This window comes from Pseudophryne corroboree, chromosome 1, assembly GCF_028390025.1.
Source record: "Pseudophryne corroboree isolate aPseCor3 chromosome 1, aPseCor3.hap2, whole genome shotgun sequence".
Lineage (NCBI taxonomy): Eukaryota > Metazoa > Chordata > Amphibia > Anura > Myobatrachidae > Pseudophryne > Pseudophryne corroboree.
This window is the reverse complement of record NC_086444.1, coordinates 274,369,128-274,395,983: the sequence shown is the minus strand read 5'-3', so window position 1 is coordinate 274,395,983 and position 26,856 is coordinate 274,369,128. Positions and strand designations below refer to the sequence as shown.

Below are 26,856 nucleotides of genomic sequence, written 5' to 3'. Positions count from 1 at the left end.
GGTAGCAGCTTTCAAAAGAGCTAAGGAATAAATATAACCCCTACTAAAGTTTTGTTTCTGTTAGATGCCTATACCTGCTTCACCCCTGTGACCTACAGGTAAGAGGTATCCTCCCTCGGCCGTCCTGTGGTGCGCTAAGCTCAAGACACCGATCTGCCCACTAACCAGTAGTCCTGAGCTAAAAAGTAAAGGGGGGTACTCACGGAGCGATATTCTAAGCAATCTGCCTAGATTGCTTAGAATTTGAGCATTATCGCTCCGTGTGTATCCCCTACAGCGATAGCGATGCGTAGCCCCGCGCATTGCTATCGCTGCTGCTAGATTGGCCTGCATGCAGGCCAATCTAGCGGGTCGCTGACTTCACCCGCTGGGTGAAGTGAGCGGCCCCCCGTCTCCCCCCGCACGCTCAGCACACATCGTGCTGTGCTGAGCGGCGGGAGAGATGTGTGCTGAGCGGTTCGCTCAGTACGCATCTCTCCCGCATAGGCCCGTATATATGGGTCATAAAAGGTGGGGAGCATCCTGGAAAAGCAACCAGCAGGGAGGTGCTGCAGCAAGTAACACACCACCCAGAGGCTAATGGTTCTTGAGGGGTCAAAGAAGGAGAATGGTGGTGACTACTCTTACATAACTGGGGGCAGCATATTGGTGCACAGTTGGTCTGGTAGCACCAGTAGAAGTGCTCAGTAATGGCAATTGACGACAAGCAAATCCCTAACAATCTGTAACAATCGTAAACCCATATACAAATATGAAAACAAAGTATTCATATATTGTCCCACTGAGTCAAGCAGCATTAATCCCTAGATGACTAATTATCAGATGCCATATCCCAGCTTTTAGAAAATGTAACCATCATTTTATGATCCTGTAAAAGCAGAATTAAAAGAAAAAAATAAATAAAATAAAAAGTATGTTAGGTTTAAATGCACAGATATGAATGCATATGGATTTTAGATCCTCAAGACCATAAATACAATATCGCAAATGGATCAGCAGCAAAGAGGCCCAGAAACTAATTTAAAATGATAACAACTATATTTGGCAAGGCAAACACTACAAGCCCCTCCCACAAGCAGGCCTACAGACAGAATGTGGTATAACTCTGATTTACATGAACAGTGGTATTTAGCTGGTGGCTATAGTGGCTGATGAGATGAACAGGCAAATCACACAAATACTGTATACAAATAAACTTCAGCAAACGGTTTTAAATAGAGCAGGCATCCCTCCCATCAGAATGCCGGCAGCGATGCAAGCGCTAAGGGCTGTTTCACACGCGGCGGTTTTGCCCAGCTGGCAAAAAGCCGGACAAACTTTGTCAGTTTTTTTGCCATTCGGAAGTCTTTCACACACACCGGCTTTGAGCCGTGTTTAATGCTGTGCGCATGCGCAACAGCAGGAGCGGCTTGAAAAAAAACGTTGTGTGTGAAAGCTCCCATTCACACACACGGTTTACTGCCTACAGGGACAGCATGGCCCCAGCCCCGGCAGCCGGACTTTTCAGTGGCTATTTCCGGCTGCAACCCGGCAGCCGGGGCCATGCCATGTGAAAGGACCCTACACCATACATTATTAATTACAATACCGTCACAGGAAAAAGCCATCCAAGTTTTTCCCGCCTGGCAAAAACCGCAGCGTGTGAAACAGCCCTCAGAGTGCCCTTGCGGACTAGCTGCACTTGCTACGCTGCACTCACCACAGGATCTATTCCCACTCTATGGGTGTCGTGGACACCCTCAAGTGGGAATAGTCCTGGTGTACCGGGATTCTGGCTGCCAGCATTGTCTGCATATCGACGTCAGTATCCTGAACGTCGGGATCCCGCCATACCACATAACTGTACATACATTTCTGTATAGATGGTCACTGTCTGCAGTTTTGACTTTACATGGTCACCAAACTGCTGCGTGATTCACAATATCCATCTAATCTATACAAATTATCTCACTCAGGGATCTATTTATCATTATTTACATATTCAATGCGATTGGGGAACAATATTAGCCCCCAGAATCACATTACAGGATGCAGGTACACTGGTGCCATGTATCATGGAGCAACAGCAGTGACAGATGCTCTTAAGTGCCCGCTTACAACGCATGCACAGCGGCCATTGCTGGGGAGGGTTCCGTGGGAACACTGACAAGGCTACGTTTGTGATATTGTAGCCCATAGGCTACAGTGGGCTAATGCCATGTCAGAGCTTGGTAAATATGGCAGCATCGCATCCCCCATAGAAACCTATTGGGGAAATGGCTGCAGGCAGGAATGAAGGGATCGCAGCAGGTATCAGATATCTGCTGCGGTCCCTCTGTCATACATCAAGATGATACTACATAATTGCAGTTACCCTCCGAAAAACAGGTGTTTTTGGGGAATATGCAGCAAATATTTAAAGATAAATGGACCCCTTACACATCAACATTACAACATTCCAAGTATTGAATTGGAAAGTAATTACACAAATAACAACCTGGAGTTTTATTTAGTTTCAGTAGTGCACAAATTAGCTTTAGTAATGTATTTCACAACTGTAGGTAAAATACATCCAGTTATACCAGGGGTGGGGAACCTCAGGCCCGCAAGCTGTATAAGGCCCGCAGAGCAACTTGATCCGGCCCGGCCAGGCTCACCTAACTGAGGGAGATGCCGGGAGCCCACTGACATTTTGTTACCAGCGGGCGCCCGGCTTCTTCCCCTCAGCAGCAGCCGGAGGAAGGAGCTCACTCCTGAGCTCCGGCTTCCGGCTCTGGCAGTGTGCGGCTGTGCGCGTTATGGGAGAGATGTCATGACATCTCTCCCATAGTTCTGAGGAGCGGGCGGCCAGGCGGAGGGCAGCGGTCTAGAAGCAGGAGCGGGGCTGGTGAGTATTGTTTTTTTTTTCTTTTAATGTATGCTTGTAAGCAACGCTACTAGGGGCATATCTAATGAGGCATATTTAATGGGGCATAACTGACTGGAGGCATATCTAACGGGGCATAACAAGTGGCTGGGGGCATATGTAATGGTGCATAACAACTGACTGGGGGCATATCTACTGGGGCATATCTTCTGGGGGACAGGTTAATTTTTAAGTTGATAATTTTTGTATGGCCCCCGAAGGATTTTATAAATATCCAAATGGCCCTTGGTAGAAAAAAGGTTCCCCACCCCTGAGTTATACAAAGGAGTAAATGTTTAGGGACATTAAGCATACCTTGCATTTCCGTCATATCCAGCAAAGATCCAGAGCTTATCATCGTATACTGTGGCTCCGTGCGCTGAGCGAGCCACTGGCAATCTGAAAGAAGATCAGGTCAGTATGGGATAAGTCATCAGATAGAAATGTTAAACAATCTCAAGTACAGACACATCTACTCTCCTTGTTACCATTTAACCCATGTCTTTAAACAGAGGGCACTAGACATTTAAATAAATAGTGATAAGAGCATTTTGGTTAATATCACACCCCCAGCCCATTATGGAGAGGCAATAAAGATATGAATGCTTGTTAAACACATTCTTCACATGGGATAGTAAGGAGCCTGTGATACAGGATTAGTAAAACTATGAAACTTCCATGTATGTACTGTAGTTTGTTAACAAATCTGGATTAGGCCCTATATTCAGAACAACTTTCCTCCAAACATCCAACTGACCACCCGTCCAACTAAAGTGTTGTCCCACGCACCTAAGCACATTTTTCATCAGACCAGCTAACTTCTCTCCAACGTGTGATGTCAAAGAATTAGGCAGACAGGTACTGCTTCCTTCTGCATGTTTTAAATAAATTATTTTGTAGAGGCCACTGTGCAGCGACAGGGTGAGGGAGAACTACAAGAGAGTGTGCAGCGACGGGGCGAGGGAGAACTACAGGATGGTGTGCAGTGCCAAGGTGAGGCAGAAAATGGGATTTTAATTACCTACCGGTAAATCCTTTTCTCGTAGTCCATAAGGGGTACTGGGGACACTTAGTACGATGGGGTATAGATGGAGTCCAAAGGAGCCAGTGCACTTTAAATTCTTCAAACAGGGTGTGCTGGCTCCTCCCCTCTATACCCTCCCCCACAGCCCAGTCTAGGAAAACTGTGCCCGAAGGAGATGGACATACTTGAGAGGAGGAAACATGACAAGACAACGAGTGGTGAGACTAACGAACCAGCACACAACAGAATAAACCAGCAACAGCCAGTGAAACAGAAACAGCCGAGTCAAACAACGTCCACACAAGAACAAAATTGCAGGAAAAGTCGAAGCACAGAGGCGGGCACCCAGTATCCCTTATGGACTATGAGTAAAGGATTTACAGGTAGGTAATTAAAATCCTATTTTCTTTATCATCCATAAGGGATACTGGGGACAATTAGTATGATGGGGACGTCCCAAAGCTCCCAGAACGGGTGGGAACGTGCTGAGACGTCTGCAGTACTGAATGTCCAAATAGGACATCCTCTTTAGCCAGGGTATCAGACCTGTAGAACTTGACAAACGTGTTTTTCCCTGACCATGTAGCGGCCCGGCCTAGTTGCAAGGCCGAGACACCACGGGCAGCCGTCCAGGAAGAACCCACCGATCTAGTAGAGTGGGCCTTGATAGCCCATGGAACAGGCAAGGCCGCCGAAGCGTAGGCCTGCTGAATAGTAAGCCTTATCCAACGAGCAATCGACTGCTTTGAAGCAGGGCAACCCTTCTTTTAAGCATCATATAGCACAAAGAGGGAATCCGATTTTCAGACAGCAGCCGTCCTCTTGACGTAAATCTTCAGGGCTTGCACCACATCCAAGGACTCAAAATTCGAGGAAGTGGCCGAAGCAGCCGGAACCATCATAGGCTGATTTAGGTAGAACGCAGAAACCATCTTTGGCAGAAACTGCTGACGAGTCCGGAGTTCTGCTCTGTCCTCATGAAAGACCAAGTAGGGACTCTTGCAGGACAAAGCACCAAGTTCCGAAACACGCCTAGCTGAAGCCTCTACTGACAGCAATGGTTCAAACCAAAAGGACTGTAGAAAGGTCAAACACACGTTTAGATCCCAAGGTGCCGTGGGCGGCACAAAAGGAGGCTGGATGCGAAGGACACCTTGTAAGAACATCTGGACTTCAAGTAATGCAGCCAATTTCTTCTGAGAGAAAATGGACAAGGCTGAGAGTTGCACCTTTATGGAGCGCAACCGTAGGTCCATGTCCACACCAACCTGTAAGAAATGCAAAAAGTGCCCCAAGTTGAAATCGGCAGCAGGATACCTTCGGCCCTCACACCAGGAGACATATATAGTTTCCAGATATGATGATAATGGTTTGACGTAACTGCCTTCCTGGCTTGAATCATGGTTGCAATAACCTTGTCCGGAATACCCTTCTCAGCTAGAATGTTCCGCTCAACCGCCATGCCGCTAAACAAAGCCGCCGTAAGTCCGGGTAGACGAACGGCCTTTGCTGAAAATCCTCCCGCATTGGCAGAGGCCAGGTGTCTTCCACTGCCATGGACAGAAGATCTGCGTACCAAACTCTTCAAGGCCAATCGGGGGCAATTAGAATAGCCTGAACACCCTCCCTTCTGATTCTTTTTAGAACCCTGGGGAATAACCGAATCGGAGGAAACTGGTACACCAGCCGGTAAGCCCATGGCGTAGTCAGTGCGTCTACTGCCGCCTGAGGGTCCCTTGTCCTGGAGCAATAGCGCTGAAGCTTTTGTTGAGCAGAGGCGCCATCAGATCGATCTGTGGACAGCCCCACTATCAGACAAAATACCTGTGGATGAAGACCCCACTCTCCTGGGTGTAGTTCGTGTCGACTTAGGAAGTCTGCCTCCCAGTTGTCTACTCCCGGAATGAATATGGCTGATACTGCCCTTGCATTCCTTTCTATCCAGAGGAGTATCTTGGATACCTCCCGCATGCAAGCCCTGCTCTTTGTCCCTCCCTGACGATTGACGTACGCCCCCTGCCGTGGCATTGTCCAACTGAACCTGTATGGCACGATCTTGAAGCAGAGGAGACGCCTGCGGCAGGGCATTGTAGATCGTTCTGAGTTCCAGGATGTTTATTGGGAGAACGGCTTCGTGGTTTGACCACCTGCCCTGCAACTGCGTCCCTTGGGTGACAGCTCCCAAACCTCGAAGACTCGCGTCTGTGGTTAAGAGAATCTAATCCTGTATCCCGAAGCTCAGACCCTCCAGGAGGTTGGAGGACTGTAACCACCACAGGAGAGAAACTATGGCCTGTGGTGAGAGACATATCACCTTGTGCATCTGCAGATGCAAACCCGACCATTTTTTCAGGAGATCCAGTTGGAACGTCCTTGCATGAAAGCTGCCATATTGAACTGCCTTGTAGGAGGCCACCTTCTTTCCCAACAGGCATGTGCAAAGATGCATCGAGACCCGGTTTGGCTTCAGTACCACTCAAAGCAACTCCTGAAGCATCCTTGCCTTGTCTGCGGGAAGGAAGAAGATCTTCTGAGTCACCATATCCAAGATCATCCCCAGGAACTGGAGTAATTGGGTCGACTCGAGATGGGATTTCAGTGGGTTTAGAGACAGCAGTGTTGTCGCGCGGCTGATGTTGTCCAACAGTTGTTCCTTTGATCTCGCTTTTATCAGAAGATCATGCAGGTAGGGGACAATGTTCACCCCCTGAATCCTGAGTTGGAACATCATTTCCGCCATCACTTTTGTGAAAACACTTGAGCTGTGGATAGGCCGAAGGTTAGCGCCTGGAACTGACAGTGTTCGTCCAGCTGAGCAAACCTGAGGTAGGCTTGATGAGGTGGTCATATCGGAATATGGAGGTACACGTCATTTATTTCCAGAGAGACTAAGAACTCCCCCTCCTCCAGACCTGTGATCACTGCTCTCAGAGACTCCATTTTGAACCGGAAATCCCGTAGATAAGGGTTTAACGATTTGAGGTTTAAAATGGGCCTCATCGAACCGTTCGGTTTCGGTACCACAAAAAGGCTGGAATAATATCCCTCGCCCTGCTGTTGAAGTGGAACTGGAACAATGACTTGAGTCTGAACCAACTTTTAAATGGCCTCCTGTAACATAAGGCACGTTTCCTCAGAAAAAACTCAGAAAACTGACCTGAAGAACCTGTGAGGCGGAGAACTTTCCAACTCCAGTTTGTAGCCCTGGGAGATCAGGTCTATTACCCAAGCATCCTGGCAGGAGCTTCTCCAAATGAGGCTGAAGAATCTCAGACGACCTCCCACCCTGATATCCCCCAGGAGTGGAGGGACACATTCTTGCTGAGGACTTTGAGAAGACAGAGCTGACGCCCTGGTCCTGAGCCCCTGTGGTGACCGGTTTACGTAACTTACCTCTGGAACCTCTTGCCGCATTTGAGGCACCTCTGGCTTTTCCCTTAAACCTTGCGGTCCAGAAGGATTGCAGTGAAGGTCCCGTGTAAGAGCGTCTAGCCAGTGTAGCTGCAGACGGAAGGTACGTGGATTTTCCACCGGTAGCCTTTGAAATTCTTGTGTCTAACTCACCTCCAAATAGCCAAACTCCTGTGAAAGTGGACTTTTCGATTCTGCGTCTGCCACCCACTGACGTAGCCACAAAGCCTTGCATGCAGAAACCGCTATGCTAGAAGTACAAGCAGTAATAATGCCTATGCATGATCATCTCACAGAGGAAACAAGCAGATTCCTGGATATGCTGAATCAGCATCACCATTTCTGCCAGGGACTTATCTCTAGTCAGGCCCTCCTGAAGGTTACCTGTTCAGGTATGAATGGCGTGAGTCACCCAACAGCCCGCAACAACAGGCTTTTAGGAGGCTCCTGCTGCAACATAAATAGATTTCAAAGTGTTTTCTAGTTTCCTGTCTGCAGGTTCCTTTAGGGCAGTAGCCCCCGTAACTGGTAGCACCTTCTTTTTTGACAGGGGTGATACCGAAGCATCTACAGCAGGGGGAGTCTACCAGATTTTTCACCCCGAAAGCGGCAACTAATTTCTTTGTCACCTGGAATTTCTTGTCAGGAGTAACCCATGGTTCCCTGAAAAGATCATCCAGTTCCTTTGAATCAGGAAAGGTGACCAGCACTTTTTTCTGTGCAGAGAAAAAATGATAGCTGTACATCCGCTTCATTCCCAGGAATATGCAAAACATCCCTTATAGCAAGTATAAGTGACTCCAAGCCCTGCGCCGGAGAGGAATCTTCAACCTCAGCAGTAGATTCCAGCTCCTTCCCTTCCTGCACCTCCTCCTCGGATTCCGAGAGAATGTCATGTAACCCCCACTTTTGGGGTAGTGGATGTGAGAAAGGGTTACTCGTCTGCCCTCTGCCTTATCCTTAGTCAGAGCAGCCATAGACTGTTGTAACTGCTGCTTTTCCTGTCAGTAGTTAACTCATTGGACATGTCAGCCATCATAGTTTTAATAGAACCTAACCAAGTTGGTTCCTGTAAATCACCCCCAGAAGCCCCACTGTCTTGTGAAGGCTGACTACATTGCTCACACATGAGAGAATCTGAAGGGGAGGGAGAAAACCTGGTGTGACAGACATTACACACAGCTTTCTTCACCATGCTGACAGGGAACATTAACACCCACACACAAACACACAGGTACAAGCAAGCCTGCCCAGCCCAGTATGTGTGGAGAGACCCAGCCTGTAACTAACAATTCAGAAGTTAGAAAGTTGGGCAATATGGTTGTTTAATGTGTGAGGAGCTTAATAAAAGGTTCCCACAGCGGGCTCTCCTTCTGAACTACACCCCTGTACCAGTTATAAAAAGAAGAGAAGGGTGGGTGCGCTATCAATAGCAGCTAGTAAGGGGATGGTAAGTCCCCTAATGGTGCAAATAGCAAGACAAAAAAAAAGGGATGGATTACCAGCGCTGGCTGATCAAAAATTATAAATATTAAAAATATATATATCTAAATATGAAACAATCTATGTCTCAAAAGGCTTATATTTTAAATAATCATATTTATTTCACATAAATACCCAAAATAAAAGGATAAAAGATAAATATAAAAAATATATGTGGAACACTCAAAAGTATATACCACAATAACTTATTGTTTATAAATCCACATTTGGCTGTAATTGTACTCAAGGGGACTGAAATCACTTGGCAATGTCCATCACTAATCGGTTAGTAGCATAAATCCGATAAATTTGCAGATGTGAGGTATTTACCAGTGTTCTAAGAGCAGGTAATGTCCACCTGGTGTGTGGCTGGATCAGGTTTGTCCTCTTGGCATGGAGGATTGGGTCCAGAAGGTGGATTCTGCTGATAAAAGATGTCCCAAATGGTGTGCACCGGAGTATCCGTGGAGCCAGTGGAGATGGTGGTATTGAGTGTCCCAATAGAAATGAAGCTCAACGCGTTTCGCTGGTTTAAATATTCCAGCTTCCTCAGGAGCAAGTAAAATAGTGGCTGTGGTGGAGCCTTTTTATACCGGATATGAGTGATTAATTGATTACACATGAGTAAATGACATCAGATCATATATAAGCCTTTTGGAAAAATAATATTATGCTATATACATCAGAATATCTACTGGTCCCATAAACTTATTATCATATAAGAACACAGAAACGATCACTTGGTAAATAACTACATACTTTTAAAATGTATGTGTATTTGTCTGATATCCCGATCACGTGATGTCTTGTATCACGTGATCGGCGTTTTGGTCCAATGGAAGTATATATTCCGATCATGTGACGTGACACGTGACGATGATGCGGACAGTTGCTAAGCAACTAGTCCGGAAGAGTTGGGGATAGATTAGTGACGTTTATGAAGTCACGTCACGATCACGTGACTAATTATGTCACATGATCGGAACATAAGCCGATGGGAGGATGTTAAATACGATGTATCTATATGGCAGAATTAGTTGCTAAGTAACAGATTACTGAGAGCGAGGTATCAGCGTTCTGTCCGATATTGTGACAGGCAAGTTCTGCAGGCATATTGACATCAGCATGAGCGTTATTCAATCGTACATTTAATCGATCTCCTAACTAAGTACAATTAATTTTTCATATATTTTCTCCCGCAGAGTGTTAAATTATCCCATATATATATAGATATCATCAGAATTTGAACAAGTATATATATCTTAATGTGGTCATTAATAATATAGTTCGAAAAATATTTTCAAGGTATTATACATAATCCATAATCATATGAAGAAAAATTATTGGTGGCAGAGAAAAATATTAAAATATAAACATATAAACATAGAGAGATATATCATGTGACTATTTTTGGTCAAAGACCTAAATTTTCTTCCACATAGAGAAATTCTATAGGTATCTAAATGGAAGAAAATTATTTAGGAATCACAGTTGTAACAGTGACAGATTTTCTATCCACACAAAACCCTAATCATAGAAGAGAAGTAGAACATATAATTGACCGATATTTGAATCTAATTATTCATATGGGAATCTATTCGAGATCTTGAAACATTCCTCTAGAATTATGAGAAGTAGTAATAGGAGAGGCATATAATTTTATTATTATATTTATTTCTTATAACATTTTTATGCAAAAATGAGGAAGGATAGAAGGGGAAGGGAAAAGGGGGGGGGGGGGGAGAGGGGGAAAAAAGGGGGGGATGGTGGGGGAAGGGGGGAGGGGAGGGGAAAAAAAAAAGAAAAAAAAAAGAAAATTGGAATATTTAAACCAGCGAAACGCGTTGAGCTTCATTTCTATTGGGACACTCAATACCACCATCTCCACTGGCTCCACGGATACTCCGGTGCACACCATTTGGGACATCTTTTATCAGCAGAATCCACCTTCTGGACCCAATCCTCCATGCCAAGAGGACAAACCTGATCCAGCCACACACCAGGTGGACATTACCTGCTCTTAGAACACTGGTAAATACCTCACATCTGCAAATTTATCGGATTTATGCTACTAACCGATTAGTGATGGACATTGCCAAGTGATTTCAGTCCCCTTGAGTACAATTACAGCCAAATGTGGATTTATAAACAATAAGTTATTGTGGTATATACTTTTGAGTGTTCCACATATATTTTTTATATTTATCTTTTATCCTTTTATTTTGGGTATTTATGTGAAATAAATATGATTATTTAAAATATAAGCCTTTTGAGACATAGATTGTTTCATATTTAGATATATATATTTTTAATATTTATAATTTTTGATCAGCCAGCGCTGGTAATCCATCCCTTTTTTTTTGTCTTACCCCTGTACCAGTGTCTGGCCGTGGAGTATCCCCTGGAGGAGCTGGCTGTCCTGCTTCAGCGCTGAGAATGCAGAAAATGGCGCCAGGAAGCTACTGGTCTTGCTCTGTTGTAGCTCCGCCCCCTTTCATGGGGTCGGAGCTACAGGAGTTATTTATACTGGCAAGTCCCCTGATATGTGTAAAAGAGGCCCATAACACCTATTTTCACTGCTGCTGCCAGTCTGTGCAGGGCTGGCTATGGGATCACCCCAGAGGAAGTTCGTATGCCTGCCGCGCACGAAGAACTGGGGGACCCTGCTAGTGGGACCCCCGGCAACACTCGATGAACTTTAGGCTCTGTGCTGGTGGTGTGCTGCGGGTGTGTGCGCGAGAGTGCAATGCCTGCGGTACACTGACCCCCAGGCCCATTGTCCTGTCAGCGGGCTCCAACTCAGCACCTCCAGGAGGCCAGTGTCGTTCCCCCACCAGTGTCCCTCAGTGCAGGTAGGCTGTTGCCCAACAGCCTACCTGAAAAAAAAAAAAGTTTTAAAATGACATTGAAGAAAAAATCCCATGGGGCTCCAGAGTGTGCATCCTCTCCTGAAGGCACATTTTTCTAAACTGGGCTGTGGGGGAGGGCATAGAGGGGAGGAGCCAGAACACCCTGTTTGAAGAATTTAAAGTGCACCCGCTCCTTTGGACCCCATCTATACCCCATCGTACTAAGTGTCCCCAGTATACCCTTAAGGAAGTTAGAGAAATACAGGACAGTGTGCGGCGACAGGGTGAGGGATTACTACAAGACAGTGTGCGGCGACAGGAGTGGTCATTCCGAGTTGTTCGCTCTGTAATTTTCTTCGCATCGCAGCGATTTTCCGCTAATTGCGCATGCCCAATGTTCGCACTGCGACTGCGCCAAGTAAATTTGCGATGCAGTTAGGAATTTTACTCACGGCATTACGAGGTTTTTTCTTCGTTCTGGTGATCGTAATGTGATTGACAGGAAGTGGGTGTTTCTGGGCGGAAACTGGCCGTTTTATGGGTGTGTGTGAAAAAACGCTGCCGTTTCTGGGAAAAACGCGGGAGTGTCTGAAGAAACGGGGGAGTGTCTGGGCGAACGCTGGGAGTGTTTGTGACGTAAAACCAGGAACGAAACTGACTGAACTGATCGCAGTTGCCGATTAAGTCTGGAGCTACTCAGAAACTGCTAAGAAGTGTCTATTCGCAATTCTGCTAATCTTTCGTTCGCAATTTTACTATGCTAAGATTCACTCCCAGTAGGCGGCGGCTTAGCGTGTGCAAAGCTGCTACAAGCAGCTTGCGAGCGAACAACTCGGAATGACCACCATGGTGAGAACTGCAGAATGGTGTGCGGTAACAGGGTGAGGGAAAACTACAGGATGGTGTGCGGAGACTAAGTGAGGGAGAACTACGGGACGGTGTGCGGAGACAGGGTGAGGAAGAACTACAGGATGGTGTGCGGTGACAGGGTGAGGGAGAACTACAGGATAGTGTGCGGTGACAGGGTGAGGGAGAACTACAGGATAGTGTGCAGTGACAGGGTGAGGGAAAACTACAGGATGGTATGCGTGTGAGGCGAAAGGGTTATCTACCTCTTCTTTCCAGTTACTGCAGGGCAGTCTGGAAGAGACAGAAAATATTGCAGCGCACATTGAACGAACTGTTCCATATCTTGCGGTTATTGAAATATATAACTACGGCCATCAGTGACGCTCACCAGCTGCATGAATTAGTGTGCATTATGTCACGTTGATACAGTGACACAGTATTACGAATTACTGAATGGACTGCCATTGTTAAAACGGACTGGTTAATATAGTGCGTTTGCTAAGTTACACATGAGAGGTGTGATTGTTACTTATTAGTTACAAGAAAAGTTAGAGTGCCACATTGTTACATTCTTTCAGTGATATAGTGATATCAACTCCTGATTAAGCCTCTATACATTTTCTTGTTTATCTAGACAAATCTTTTAGGTGGGAGTGATTCTCTGGGGCTGCATTGAATAAGATATAGTGTGCTATTCTTTTATTCATATCCAAGTGATTTTATTAAATAAGCATAGGAGAGCAGGCTGTGTTATATGTCTTTTTTAATACGTTCGCCACTAAAATTCACCGGCCAGTGGTTATGGATTTCTGAATGTTGTTTTTAATTATTATTATTTTTAATGAAATAGTAATAAAAAGAAATAATAATAAAAAAATCTTTGCCCAACGTATGTGCGCTGCAATATTTTCTGTTTTTTCTATCTGATTTTTTTAAGGTTGAGTCGCCTTAATTTGCTGGCAGCACATAGGTTGGAGTGACTGAGCGCTTGGCTACACATATTTATCTTTGCTTTTTGAATCAGTCTGGAAGAGAGCTTACAAACTCAGCTCTTTAAAGGTGCAGTCTCTTTGTACTTTTTCAGAGACAACTGGTTCTTTTACCTGAAGTACAGACCTTCTTATATGGAGTGTGGGATGTGCAATCTCAAAAGATCCCACAATACCTTCTTGGGACTTCAATCTAGTGCTGACAGTCTTACAAGCATCCCACTTATAAACCAGTGTATAGAGCAACACTGCATTCCTGCTAGATACTGTATTTCCACAGCTATGAGAGATGTGGGCTCTAATTTGCAGGTCCCAATCAATGAGAAAATAAGATTTTAAACCTACCGGTAAATCTTTTTCTCGTAGTCCGTAGAGGATGCTGGGGACTCCGTAAGGACCATGGGGATAGACGGGCTCCGCAAGAGACATGGGCACTTTAGGAAAGACTTTAGGTATGGGTGTGCACTGGCTCCTCCCTCTATGCCCCTCCTCCAGACCTCAGAGAAACTGTGCCCAGAGGAAAAGGACAGTACGAGGAAAGGTTTTTCGTTAATCCAAGGGCAAGATTCATACCAGCCACACCAATCACACCGTATAACTTGTGTATCCATTAAACAGTTAACAGTATGAAAAAACAACATAGCATCAGTCCAAAACTGATTAAACTATAACATAACCCTTATGTAAGCAAAACTATATACAAGTCTCGCAGAAGTAGTCCGCACTTGGGACGGGCGCCCAGCATCCTCTACGGACTACGAGAAAAAGATTTACCGGTAGGTTTAAAATCTTATTTTCTCTTACGTCCTAGAGGATGCTGGGGACTCCGTAAGGACCATGGGGATTATACCAAAGCTCCCAAACGGGCGGGAGAGTGCGGATGACTCTGCAGCACCGATTGAGCAAACATGATGTCCTCCTCAGCCAGGGTATCAAACTTATAGAACTTTGCAAAGGTGTTTGAACCCGACCAAGTAGCAGCTCGGCACAGTTGTAGTGCCGAGACCCCTCGGGCAGCCGCCCAAGACGAGCCCACCTTCCTAGTGGAATGGGCCTTGACCGATTTTGGTAACGGCAATCCAGCCGTAGAATGCGCCTGCTGAATCGTGTTACAGATCCAGCGAGCAATAGTCTGCTTTGAAGCAGGGGCGCCAACCTTGTTGGCTGCATATAGGACAAACAGTGCTTCTGTTTTTCTGACTCTAGCCGTTCTGGCCACGTAAATTTTCAAAGCCCTGACTACATCAAGGGACTCGGAATCCTCCAAGTCTCGCGTAGCCACAGGCACCACAATAGGTTGGTTCATATGAAAAGATGACACCACCTTAGGAGAGAACTGAGGACGGGTCCGCAATTCCGCCCCATCCATATGGAAAACCAGATAGGGGCTTTTATGAGACAAAGCCGCCAATTCCGACACTCGCCTAGCCGAAGCCAAGGCTAATAACATGACCACCTTCCAAGTGAGATATTTTAACTCCACCGTTTGAAGTGGTTCAAACCAGTGCGACTGAAGGAAACTCAACACCACGTTAAAGGTCCCAAGGCACCACCGGAGGTATAAAAGGAGGCTGAATATGCAGCACTCTCTTCACAAAAGTCTGTACTTCTGGGAGAGAAGCCAATTCTTTTTGAAAGAAAATGGATAAGGCCAAAATCTGAACGTTAATGGAGCCTAATTTTAGGCCCAAATTCACTCCAGTCTGTAGGAAGTGAAGGAAACGACCCAGATGGAATTCTTCCGTAGGAGCATTCCTGGCCTCACACCAAGAAACATATTTTCGCCATATCCGGTGATAATGTTTCGCTGTCACGTCTTTCCTAGCCTTTATCAGAGTAGGAATGACCTCATCCGGAATGTCCTTTTCTGCTAGGATCCGGCGTTCAACCTCTATGCCGCGGTAAGTCTTGGAACAGACAGGGCCCCTGTTGCAACAGGTCCTGTCGCAGAGGAAGAGGCCACGGATCTCCTGTGAGCATTTCCAGCAGATCCGGATACCAGGCCCTTCGTGGCCAATCTGGAACAATGAGAATTGTTCTCACTCCTCTTTTTCTTATTATTCTCAACACCTTGGGCATGAGAGTTAGAGGAGGAAACACATAGACCGAATGGAACACCCACGGTGTCACTAGGGCGTCTACTGCTACCGCCTGAGGGTCTTTTGAACTGGCGCAATACCTCTGTAGCTTTTTGTTGAGGCGGGACGCCATCATGTCTATCTGGGGCAGTCCCCACTGACTTGTAATCTGTGCGAAGACTTCCTGATGAAGTCCCCACTCTCCTGGATGCAGGTCGTGTCTGCTGAGGAAGTATGCTTCCCAGTTGTCCACTCCCGGAATGAACACTGCTGACAGTGCGCTTACATGATTTTCCGCCCAGCGAAGAATCCTGGTGGCTTCCGCCATTGCCACTCTGCTCCTTGTGCCGCCTTTGCGGTTTACATGAGCCACTGCGGTGATGTTGTCTGACTGGATCAGAACTGGTTGGTCGCGAAGTAAGTTATCCGCTGTTGTTTATGGCCCTCAGTTCCAGGATGTTGATGTGAAGACAAGTCTCTTGACTTGTCCAAAGTCCTTGGAAGTTTCTTCCCTGTGTGACTGCTCCCCACCCTCTGAGGCTCGCGTCAGTGGTCACCAGGATCCAGTCCTGAATGCCGAACCTGCGGCCTTCTAAAAGGTGAGCACTCTGCAGCCACCACAGGAGAGATACCCTGGCCCTGGGGGACAGGGTGATCAGCTGATGAATTTGTAGATGTGACCCGGACCACTTGTCCAATAGGTCCCATTGGAAAGTCCTTGCATGGAACCTGCCGAAGGGAATGGCTTCGTATGGTGCCACCATCTTTCCCAGGACTTGAGTGCAATGATGTACTGACACTTGTTTTGGCTTCAATAGGTTCTTGACTAAAGTCATGAGTTCCTGAGCTTTTTCTATCGGAAGAAAAACCCTTTCCTGGTCTGTGTCCAGAATCATGCCCAAGAAGGTCAGACGAGTCGTAGGAACCAGCTGCGACTTCGGGATATTGAGAATCCAGCCGTGTTGCTGTAACACCTTCAGTGAAAGTGACACGCTGTTCAGTAACTTCTCTCGTGATCTCGCTTTTATGAGGAGATCGTCCAAGTATGGGATAATTCTGACACCCTGCTTGCGCAGTAGCACCATCATTTCCGCCATTATCTTGGTGAAAATCCTCGGGGCCGTGGAAAGCCCAAACGGCAACGTCTGAAATTGGTAATGACAATCCTGTTCCGCAAATCTCAGGTACGCCTGGTGAGGTGGATAAATGGGAACATGAAGGTATGCATCCTTTATGTCCAGAGATACCATAAAATCCCCCCCTTCCAGGCTGGCGATGACCGCTCTGAGCGATTCCATCTTGAACTTGAACCGTTTTAAGTATAGGTTCAGGGATTTTAAATTCAAAATGGGTCTGACCGAACCGTCCGGTTTCGGGACTACAAACAGAGTTGAGTAGTAACCCTTCCCTCTTTGAAGCAGGGGAACCTCGACCACCACTTGTTGAAGACACAATTTGTGAATAGCATTTAACACTATCTCCCTTTCAAGTCGGTAGAGCAGATTTGAAAAACCGGCGAGGAGGCACCTCTTCGAATTCCAGCTTGTATCCCTGAGAAACAATTTCCATTGCCCAGGGATCCACCTGTGAGTGAACCCAGATGTGGCTGAAAAGTCGAAGACGTGCCCCCACTGGGGCGTACTCCCTCAGCGGAGCCCCAGCGCCATGCGGTAGATTTTGCAGAGGCCGGAGAGGACTTCTGTTCCTGGGAACTAGCTGTGTTGTGCAGCTTTTTTCCTCTGCCCTTACCTCTGGCAAGAAAGGACGATCCACGTACTCTTTTGCTTTTATTTGACCGAAAGGACTGCATTTGATAATGTGGCGCTTTCTTAGGCTGTGAGGGAACATAAGGCAAAAAATTCGATTTACCTGCCGTAGCTGTGGAGACGAGGTCCGAGAGACCTTCCCCAAACAATTCCTCACCATTGTAAGGCAAAACCTCCATATGCCTCTGAGTCGGCATCACCTGTCCACTGCCGGGTCCATAAGACTCGCCTAGCAGAAATAGACATAGCGTTAATTCTGGAACCCAGTAGACTAATGTCTCTTTGAGCATCTCTCATATATAAGACAGCATCTTTTATATGCCCTAGGGTCAATAAAATGGTATCCTTATCTATGGTCTCAATTTCCGCTGATAAGGAATCTGTCCATGCTGCTACAGCGCTACAAACCCAGGCCGACGCAATTGCCGGTCTGAGTAACGTACCAGAATGTGTGTAAATGGACTTCAAGGTAACCTCCTGCTTGCGGTCAGCAGGATCCTTGAGGGTAGCCGTATCTTGGGATGGCAGCGCTATCTTTTTTGATAAGCGTGTCAATGCTTTGTCTACCCTAGGGGAGGATTCCCACCGTATCCTGTCCGTTGGCGGGAAAGGATACGCCATAAGAATCCTTTTGGGAATCTGCAGTTTTTTGTCTGGAGATTCCCAAGCTTTTTCACATAATTCGTTCAACTCATGTGAGGAGGGAAAAGTTACCTCAGGTTTCTTTCCCTTATACATGTGTACCCTCGTGTCAGGGACAGGGGGTTCCTCTGTGTTATGCAAAACCTCTTTTATTGCAATAATCATATAACGAATACATTTAGACACTTTTGGCTGTAACTTTGCATCATCGTAGTCGACACTGGAGTCAGAATCCGTGTCGGTATCTGTGTCTCCTATTTGGGATAGTGGGCGCTTTTGAGACCCCGAAGGTCCCGGCGACATAGGGACAGACATGGGTTGACTCCCTGACTGTTCCCTAGCTTCAGCTTTGTCTAATCTTTTGTGCAATAAATTTACATTAGCACTTAAAACATTCCACATATCCATCCAGTCAGGTGTCGGCGCTGCCGGCGGAGACCTCACATTCATACGCTCCCCCTTCTCCCTAGGCGAGCCTTCTACCTCAGACATTTCGACACATGTGTACAGACACACCACACACACAGGGAAACTCTTATCTGAAGACAGTTTCCCCACCAGGCCCTTTGGAGAGACAGAGAGAGAGTATGCCAGCACACACCCCAGCGCTATATGACCCAGGAAGAAACACAAAATGTTTACCCAGTAGCGCCTTTTATATGTATATGCGCCAATTATGTGCCCCCCCCCCCTCTTGAAAACCCTCTGTCACCATGAGTAAGCAGGGGAGAGTCCGGGGAGCTTCCTCTCGGCGCTGTGCTGTGGAGAAAAATGGCGCTGGTGAGTGCTGAGGGAGAAGCCCCACCCCCTCGGCGGCGGGCTTCTGTCCCGCTCAAAAATCTTAAAAAACTGACGGGGGCTCTTTATAATAAGAATTTACTTACCGATAATTCTATTTCTCTGAGTCCGTAGTGGATGCTGGGGTTCCTGAAAGGACCATGGGGAATAGCGGCTCCGCAGGAGACAGGGCACAAAAGTAAAACTTTCCGATCAGGTGGTGTGCACTGGCTCCTCCCCCTATGACCCTCCTCCAAGCCAGTTAGGTACTGTGCCCGGACGAGCGTACACAATAAGGGAGGAATTTTGAATCCCGGGTAAGACTCATACCAGCCACACCAATCACACCGTACAACTTGTGATCAAAACCAGTTAACAGTATGATAACAGAGGAGCCTCTGAAAGATGGCTTCTTAACAATAACCCGAATTAGTTAACAATAACTATGTACAATTATTGCAGATAATCCGCACTTGGGATGGGCGCCCAGCATCCACTACGGACTCCGAGAAATAGAATTATCGGTAAGTAAATTCTTATTTTCTCTATCGTCCTAGTGGATGCTGGGGTTCCTGAAAGGACCATGGGGATTATACCAAAGCTCCCAAACGGGCGGGAGAGTGCGGATGACTCTGCAGCACCGAATGAGAGAACTCCAGGTCCTCCTTAGCCAGAGTATCAAATTTGTAAAATTTTACAAACGTGTTCTCCCCTGACCACGTAGCTGCTCGGCAAAGTTGTAATGCCGAGACCCCTCGGGCAGCCGCCCAAGATGAGCCCACCTTCCTTGTGGAGTGGGCCTTTACAGATTTAGGCTGTGGCAGGCCTGCCACAGAATGTGCAAGTTGGATTGTGCTACAGATCCAACGAGCAATCGTCTGCTTAGACGCAGGAGCACCCATCTTGTTGGGTGCATACAATATAAACAACGAGTCAGATTTTCTGACTCCAGCTGTCCTTGCAATATATATTTTTAATGCTCTGACAACGTCCAGTAACTTGGAGTCCTCCAAGTCACTTGTAGCCGCAGGCACTACAATAGGCTGGTTCAGATGAAATGCTGACACCACCTTAGGGAGAAAATGCGGACGAGTCCGCAGTTCTGCCCTGTCCGAATGGAAAATCAGATATGGGCTTTTGTAAGATAAAGCTGCCAGTTCTGACACTCTCCTGGCCGAAGCCAGGGCTAGTAACATGGTCACTTTCCATGTGAGATATTTTAAATCCACCTTTTTTAGTGGTTCAAACCAATGAGATTTTAGAAATTCCAAAACCACATTGAGATCCCACGGTGCCACTGGAGGCACCACAGGAGGCTGTATATGCAGCACTCCCTTAACAAAAGTCTGGACTTCAGGAACTGAAGCCAATTCTTTTTGAAAGAAAATCGACAGGGCCGAAATTTGAACCTTAATAGATCCCAATTTGAGACCCATAGACAATCCTGATTGCAGGAAATGTAGGAATCGACCCAGTTGAAATTCCTCCGTCGGAGCACTCCGATCCTCGCACCACGCAACATATCTTCGCCAAATGCGGTGATAGTGTTGCACGGTTACTTCCTTCCTTGCTTTAATCAAAGTAGGAATGACTTCTTCCGGCATGCCTTTTTCCTTTAGGATCCGGCGTTCAACCGCCATGCCGTCAAACGCAGCCGCGGTAAGTCTTGAAACAGACAGGGACCCTGCTGAAGCAAGTCCCTCCTTAGAGGTAGAGGCCACGGATCTTCCGTGATCATCTCTTGAAGTTCCGGGTACCAAGTCCTTCTTGGCCAATCCGGAACCACTAGTATCGTTCTTACGCCTCTTTGCCGTATAATTCTCAATACTTTTGGTATGAGAGGCAGAGGAGGAAACACATACACCGACTGGTACACCCAAGGCGTTACCAGCGCGTCCACAGCTATTGCCTGCGGATCTCTTGACCTGGCGCAATACCTGTCCAGTTTTTTGTTGAGGCGAGACGCCATCATGTCCACCATTGGTCTTTCCCAACGGGTTACCAGCATGTGGAAGACTTCCGGATGAAGTCCCCACTCTCCCGGGTGAAGGTCGTGTCTGCTGAGGAAGTCTGCTTCCCAGTTGTCCACTCCCGGGATGAACACTGCTGACAGTGCTATCACATGATTCTCTGCCCAGCGAAGAATCCTTGCAGCTTCTGCCATTGCACTCCTGCTTCTTGTGCCGCCCTGTCTGTTCACATGGGCGACTGCCGTGATGTTGTCCGACTGGATCAACACCGGTTTTCCTTGAAGCAGAGGTTCTGCCTGGCTTAGAGCATTGTAGATTGCTCTTAGTTCCAGAATGTTTATGTGAAGAGACGTTTCCAGGCTCGTCCACACTCCCTGGAAGTTTCTTCCTTGTGTGACTGCTCCCCAGCCTCTCAGGCTGGCGTCCGTGGTCACCAGGATCCAATCCTGTATGCCGAATCTGCGGCCCTCCAATAGATGAGCACTCTGCAACCACCACAGAAGAGATACCCTTGTCCTTGGAGACAGGGTTATCCGCTGGTGCATCTGAAGATGCGACCCTGACCATTTGTCTAACAGATCCCTCTGGAAAATTCGTGCATGGAATCTGCCGAATGGAATTGCTTCGTAAGAAGCCACCATTTTTCCCAGGACTCTTGTGCATTGATGTACAGACACCTTTCCTGGTTTTAGGAGGTTCCTGACAAGCTCGGACAACTCCTTGGCTTTTTCCTCCGGGAGAAAAACCTTTTTCTGAACCGTGTCCAGAATCATCCCTAGGAACAGCAGACGAGTTGTCGGCATTAACTGGGATTTTGGAATATTCAGAATCCAGCCGTGTTGTTTTAGCACTTCTTGAGACAGTGCTAATCCCCTCTCTAGCTGTTCTCTGGACCTTGCCCTTATTAGGAGATCGTCCAAGTATGGGATAATTAATACGCCTTTTCTTCGAAGAAGAATCATCATCTCGGCCATTACCTTTGTAAAGACCCGAGGTGCCGTGGACAATCCGAACAGCAGCGTCTGAAACTGATAGTGACAGTTTTGTACAACGAACCTGAGGTACCCCTGGTGTGAGGGGTAAATTGGAACGTGGAGGTACGCATCCTTGATGTCCAAGGACACCATAAAGTCCCCTTCTTCCAGGTTCGCTATCACTGCTCTGAGTGACTCCATTTTGAACTTGAACTTCTTTATGTACAGGTTCAAGGACTTCAGATTTAGAATAGGTCTTACCGAGCCGTCCGGCTTCGGTACCACAAATAGAGTGGAATAATACCCCTTTCCCTGTTGTAGAAGAGGTACCTTGACTATCACCTGCTGAGAGTACAGCTTGTGAATGGCTTCCAAAACCGTCTCCCTTTCGGAGGGGGACGTTGGTAAAGCAGACTTCAGGAAACGGCGAGGCGGATCTGTCTCTAGTTCCAACCTGTACCCCTGAGATATTATCTGCAGGATCCAGGGATCTACCTGCGAGTGAGCCCACTGCGCGCTGAAATGCTTGAGACGACCGCCCACCGCCCCCGAGTCCGCTTGAGAAGCCCCAGCGTCATGCTGAGGCTTTTGTAGAAGCGGGGGAGGGCTTCTGTTCCTGGGAAGGAGCTGCCTGTTGGTGTCTCTTCCCCCTTCCTCTGCCTCGTGGCAGATATGAATATCCCTTTGCTCTCTTGTTTTTAAAGGAACGAAAGGACTGCGGTTGAAAAGTCGGTGTCTTTTTCTGTTGGGGAGTAGCTTGAGGTAAAAAGGTGGATTTCCCGGCTGTAGCCGTGGCCACCAAATCTGATAGACCGACTCCAAATAACTCCTCCCCTTTATACGGCAAAACTTCCATATGCCGTTTTGAGTCCGCATCGCCTGACCACTGTCGCGTCCATAAACTTCTTCTGGCCGAAATGGACATAGCACTTACCCGTGATGCCAGTGTGCAGATATCCCTCTGTGCATCACGCATATAAAGAAATGCATCCTTTATTTGCTCTAAAGACAGTAAAACATTGTCCCTATCCAGGGTATCAATATTTTCAATCAGGGACTCTGACCAAACTACTCCAGCACTGCACATCCAGGCTGACGCTATAGCTGGTCGTAGTATAACACCTGTATGTGTGTATATACTTTTTTGGATATTTTCCATCCTCCTATCTGTTGGATCTTTAAGTGCGGCCGTCTCCGGAGAGGGTAACGCCACTTGTTTAGATAAGCGTGTGAGCGCCTTATCCACCCTAGGAGGTGTTTCCCAGCGCGCCCTAACCTCTGACGGGAAAGGGTATAAAGCTAATAACTTCTTTGAAATTAGCATCTTTTTATCGGGGGCAACCCACGCTTCATCACATACATCATTTAGTTCTTCTGATTCAGGAAAAACTATAGGTAGTTTTTTCACACCCCACATAATACCCTGTTTAGTGGTACCAGTAGTATCAGCTAAATGTAACGCCTCCTTCATTGCCAAAATCATATAACGTGTGGCCCTACTGGAAAATACGGTTGATTCGTCACCGTCGCCACTGGAATCAGTGCCTGTGTCTGGGTCTGTGTCGACCGACTGAGGCAAAAGGGCGTTTTACAGCCCCTGACGGTGTTTGAGGCGCCTGGACAGGCACTAACTGATTGTCCGGCCGTCTCATGTCGACAAACGACTGCTTTAGCGTGTTGACACTATCCCGTAATTCCATAAATAAAGGCATCCATTCTGGTGTCGACCCCCTAGGAGGTGACATCCCCATATTTGGCAATTGCTCCGCCTCCACACCAATATCGTCCTCATACATGTCGACACACACGTACCGACACACAGCAGACACACAGGGAATGCTCTTAACGAAGACAGGACCCCACTAGCCCTTTGGGGAGACAGAGGGAGAGTTTGCCAGCACACACCAAAAGCGCTATATATGACAGGGATAGCCTTATAATAAGTGCTCCCTGTATAGCTGCTTTTATAATATAATTTTTGCCACTATTTTGCCCCCCCTCTCTTGTTTTACCCTGTTTCTGTAGTGCAGTGCAGGGGAGAGACCTGGGAGCCGTCCTGACCAGCGGAGCTGTGTAAGGAAAATGGCGCTGTGTGCTGAGGAGATAGGCCCCGCCCCTTTTCCGGCGGGCTCGTCTCCCGCTCTTTAGTGTATTCTGGCAGGGGTTAAATATCTCCATATAGCCCCGGAGGCTATATGTGAGGTATTTTTTAGCCAAATAGGTTTTCATTTGCCTCCCAGGGCGCTCCCCTCCCAGCGCCCTGCACCCTCAGTGACTGCCGTGTGAAGTGTGCTGAGAGGAAAATGGCGCACAGCTGCAGTGCTGTGCGCTACCTTTAGAAGACTGAGGAGTCTTCTGCCGCCGATTCTGGACCTCTTCATGTTTCAGCATCTGCAAGGGGGCCGGCGGCGAGGCTCCGGTGACCATCCAGGCTGTACCTGTGATCGTCCCTCTGGAGCTGATGTCCAGTAGCCAAGAAGCCAATCCATCCTGCACGCAGGTGAGTTCACTTCTTCTCCCCTAAGTCCCTCGTTGCAGTGATCCTGTTGCCAGCAGGACTCACTGTAAAATAAAAAACCTAAGCTAAACTTTCTCTAAGCAGCTCTTTAGGAGAGCCACCTAGATTGCACCCTTCTCGGCCGGGCACAAAAATCTAACTGGCTTGGAGGAGGGTCATAGGGGGAGGAGCCAGTGCACACCACCTGATCGGAAAGTTTTACTTTTGTGCCCTGTCTCCTGCGGAGCCGCTATTCCCCATGGTCCTTTCAGGAACCCCAGCATCCACTAGGACGATAGAGAAATACATGTACAGTGCCCAGCTATACATGTATATATGTATTTTTGCCAAAGGAGAGGTTTATATGCTGCCCAGGGCGCCCCCCCTGCGCCCTGCACCCTTACAGTGACTGTCGTGTGTGAGGTGTATGGGAGCAATGGCGCACAGCTTTACTGCTGTGCGTTACCTCTGTGAAGATCAAGAAGTCTTCTGCCGCCCCTGAAGTCTTATTTTCTTCTCATACTCACCCGGCTTCTATCTTCCGGCTCTGCGAGGAGGACGGCGGCGCGGCTCTGGGACGGACGTCGAGGGTGAGACCTGCGTACCGATCCCTCTGGAGCTAATGGTGTCCAGTAGCCTAAGAAACAGAGCCTTGAAACTCACAGAAGTAGGTCTGTTTCGCTCTCCTCAGTCTCTCGATGCAGGGAGTCTGTTGCCAGCAGGCTCCCTGAAATGAAAAACCTAACTAAAATACTTTCTGACAGGAAACTCAGGAGAGCTCCCTGAAAGCACCCAGTCTCCTCTGGGCACAGTATCAAACTGAGGTCTGGAGGAGGGGCATAGAGGGAGGAGCCAGTGCACACCCATACCTAAAGTCTTTCTTAAAGTGCCCATGTCTCCTGCGGAGCCCGTCTATCCCCATGGTCCTTACGGATTCCCCATCATCCTCTAGGACGTAAGAGAAAATGGGATTTTTGTAGTAAAATCAATTGTTTATGTTTATTTGTTTTCCTTATTATGATTGCTGCTCTCTTTAGAGAACATTGTTTTCTCCTTTTGTTTCTTTCTTTACCCCTGATTCTGTCCTCTAGGGCTCTGTTAGTAAATAGTGAAGCAGGCAATGGGAATTTCGAGGGGCAGAAACTTCAGCTTTTGCCGATACATTTATAGACATGCGTCCTCATACATCTAGCTTCAATACACCATGAACAGCGAGATGCCTGGCATGGATGAGACGACAGGTCACGTGCAATGTCCGGTGTCTTTATTTGCCAAAAATGAATCTTATTCGCATCGCAATGTGAATAAGACGCACAAACAGACTCTGCTGATTAAAATTATATGCGTCACGATTATATTCTGTATGCAACTGCGGCTGTATTTGCATAAGAAATGCTTTTCCAGGATAATACTGTCCATTAGAATTCAGTGTGCATTTACAGCCACAGTCACACACAGAATATGGGGATTTTTGTTTACTTACCGTAAAATCTCTCTCTCTGAGTCCATCTGGGGGACGCTGCGCCGTTACTTGTGGGTTAGAGGTGTGTGGTAGTGGAGTTTGGCACAGAATCTATCTAAAGCCGACTCCTCCCCCCTCTAACCCCTCCCATCTCCTTCCTGCTCAGCCATCACTCAGTTAACGTTTAGCCAAGCCAAAGGAGATAGAACAGAACAAAAAAACTAAACCAATTAAACCAGACAAAACCATGGGAGGGATCGCAGCGTCCCCCAGATGGACTCAGAGAAAGATTTTACGGTAAGTAAACAAAAATCCCCATTTCTCTGTCATCCATCTGGGGGACGCTGCACCGTTACTTGTGGGATTTCCCAAAGCAAGCTAATGAGAGGAGGGAGACGGTGACGGCATAGCCGTCTTTAATATACGACGCCCAACAGAGGCAGTCTCCAAACCAAAAGTATGAAAACGATAAAACTTTGTGAAAGTATGAACTGACGACCAGGTCGCCGCCCTGCACAGTTGCTCAACAGATGCACCACCGCGAACAGCCCAAGAGGCTCCAACAGCTCTAGTCGAATGAGCCCTAATTGAGTGAGGAACCGAAACATGAGAAGACACGTAAGCCTGTCTTATGGCCGAAGTTATCCAACGGGCCACAGTATTTTTGGAGGCCGGCCAACCTCGTTTCGGAGCATCAATCAAAACCAGCAAGTTATCCGTACGACGGAATGACTCTGTGCGAGACAAATAGATACGTAAGGCTCGAACCACATCCAGGAGAGCCAAATGAGAGTCCTCCCCAGGAGATGTCGGAGTAAAAGCCGGAAGGACAATGTCCTGATTTAAATGGAATGTTGAAACAACCTTTGGAAGGAAAGAAGGCTTAGTCCGTAGAACCACCCGGTTCTCATGAAACACTAACAAGGGGGGTCTGCAAGAAAGGGCCGCCAACTCAGATACCCGTCTAGCTGAGGCAATAGCCAACAGAAAAACAACTTTTTGCGTCAGATAACGTAGTTCCACCGATTCCAAAGGTTCAAATGGAGAGGTTTGAAGAGCCGTAAGGACCAAGTTTAAATCCCAGGGAGGAACCGGAGGGACAAAAGGTGGTTGAATCCGAAGTACTCCCTGCAGGAATGTTTGAACCTCTGGAATAATCGCTAGCTTCTTCTGAAAAAGAACCGACAAAGCTGAAACCTGAC

The 26,856-nt window shown here is 47.2% G+C and overlaps 1 protein-coding gene across 3 annotated transcripts in view; it reads right to left on the bottom strand.

Moving 5' to 3' along the window:
- LZTR1 (leucine zipper like post translational regulator 1) overlaps window positions 1-26,856 on the bottom strand; it is a 117,823-nt gene that overhangs the window by 37,187 nt on the left and 53,780 nt on the right. For all 3 annotated transcript variants that reach the window (XM_063964272.1, XM_063964270.1, XM_063964271.1), the window contains exon 6: window positions 3,200-3,283. In XM_063964272.1, the coding sequence (XP_063820342.1) occupies window positions 3,200-3,283 (84 nt within the window). The remainder of the gene's footprint in view (window positions 1-3,199; window positions 3,284-26,856) is intronic.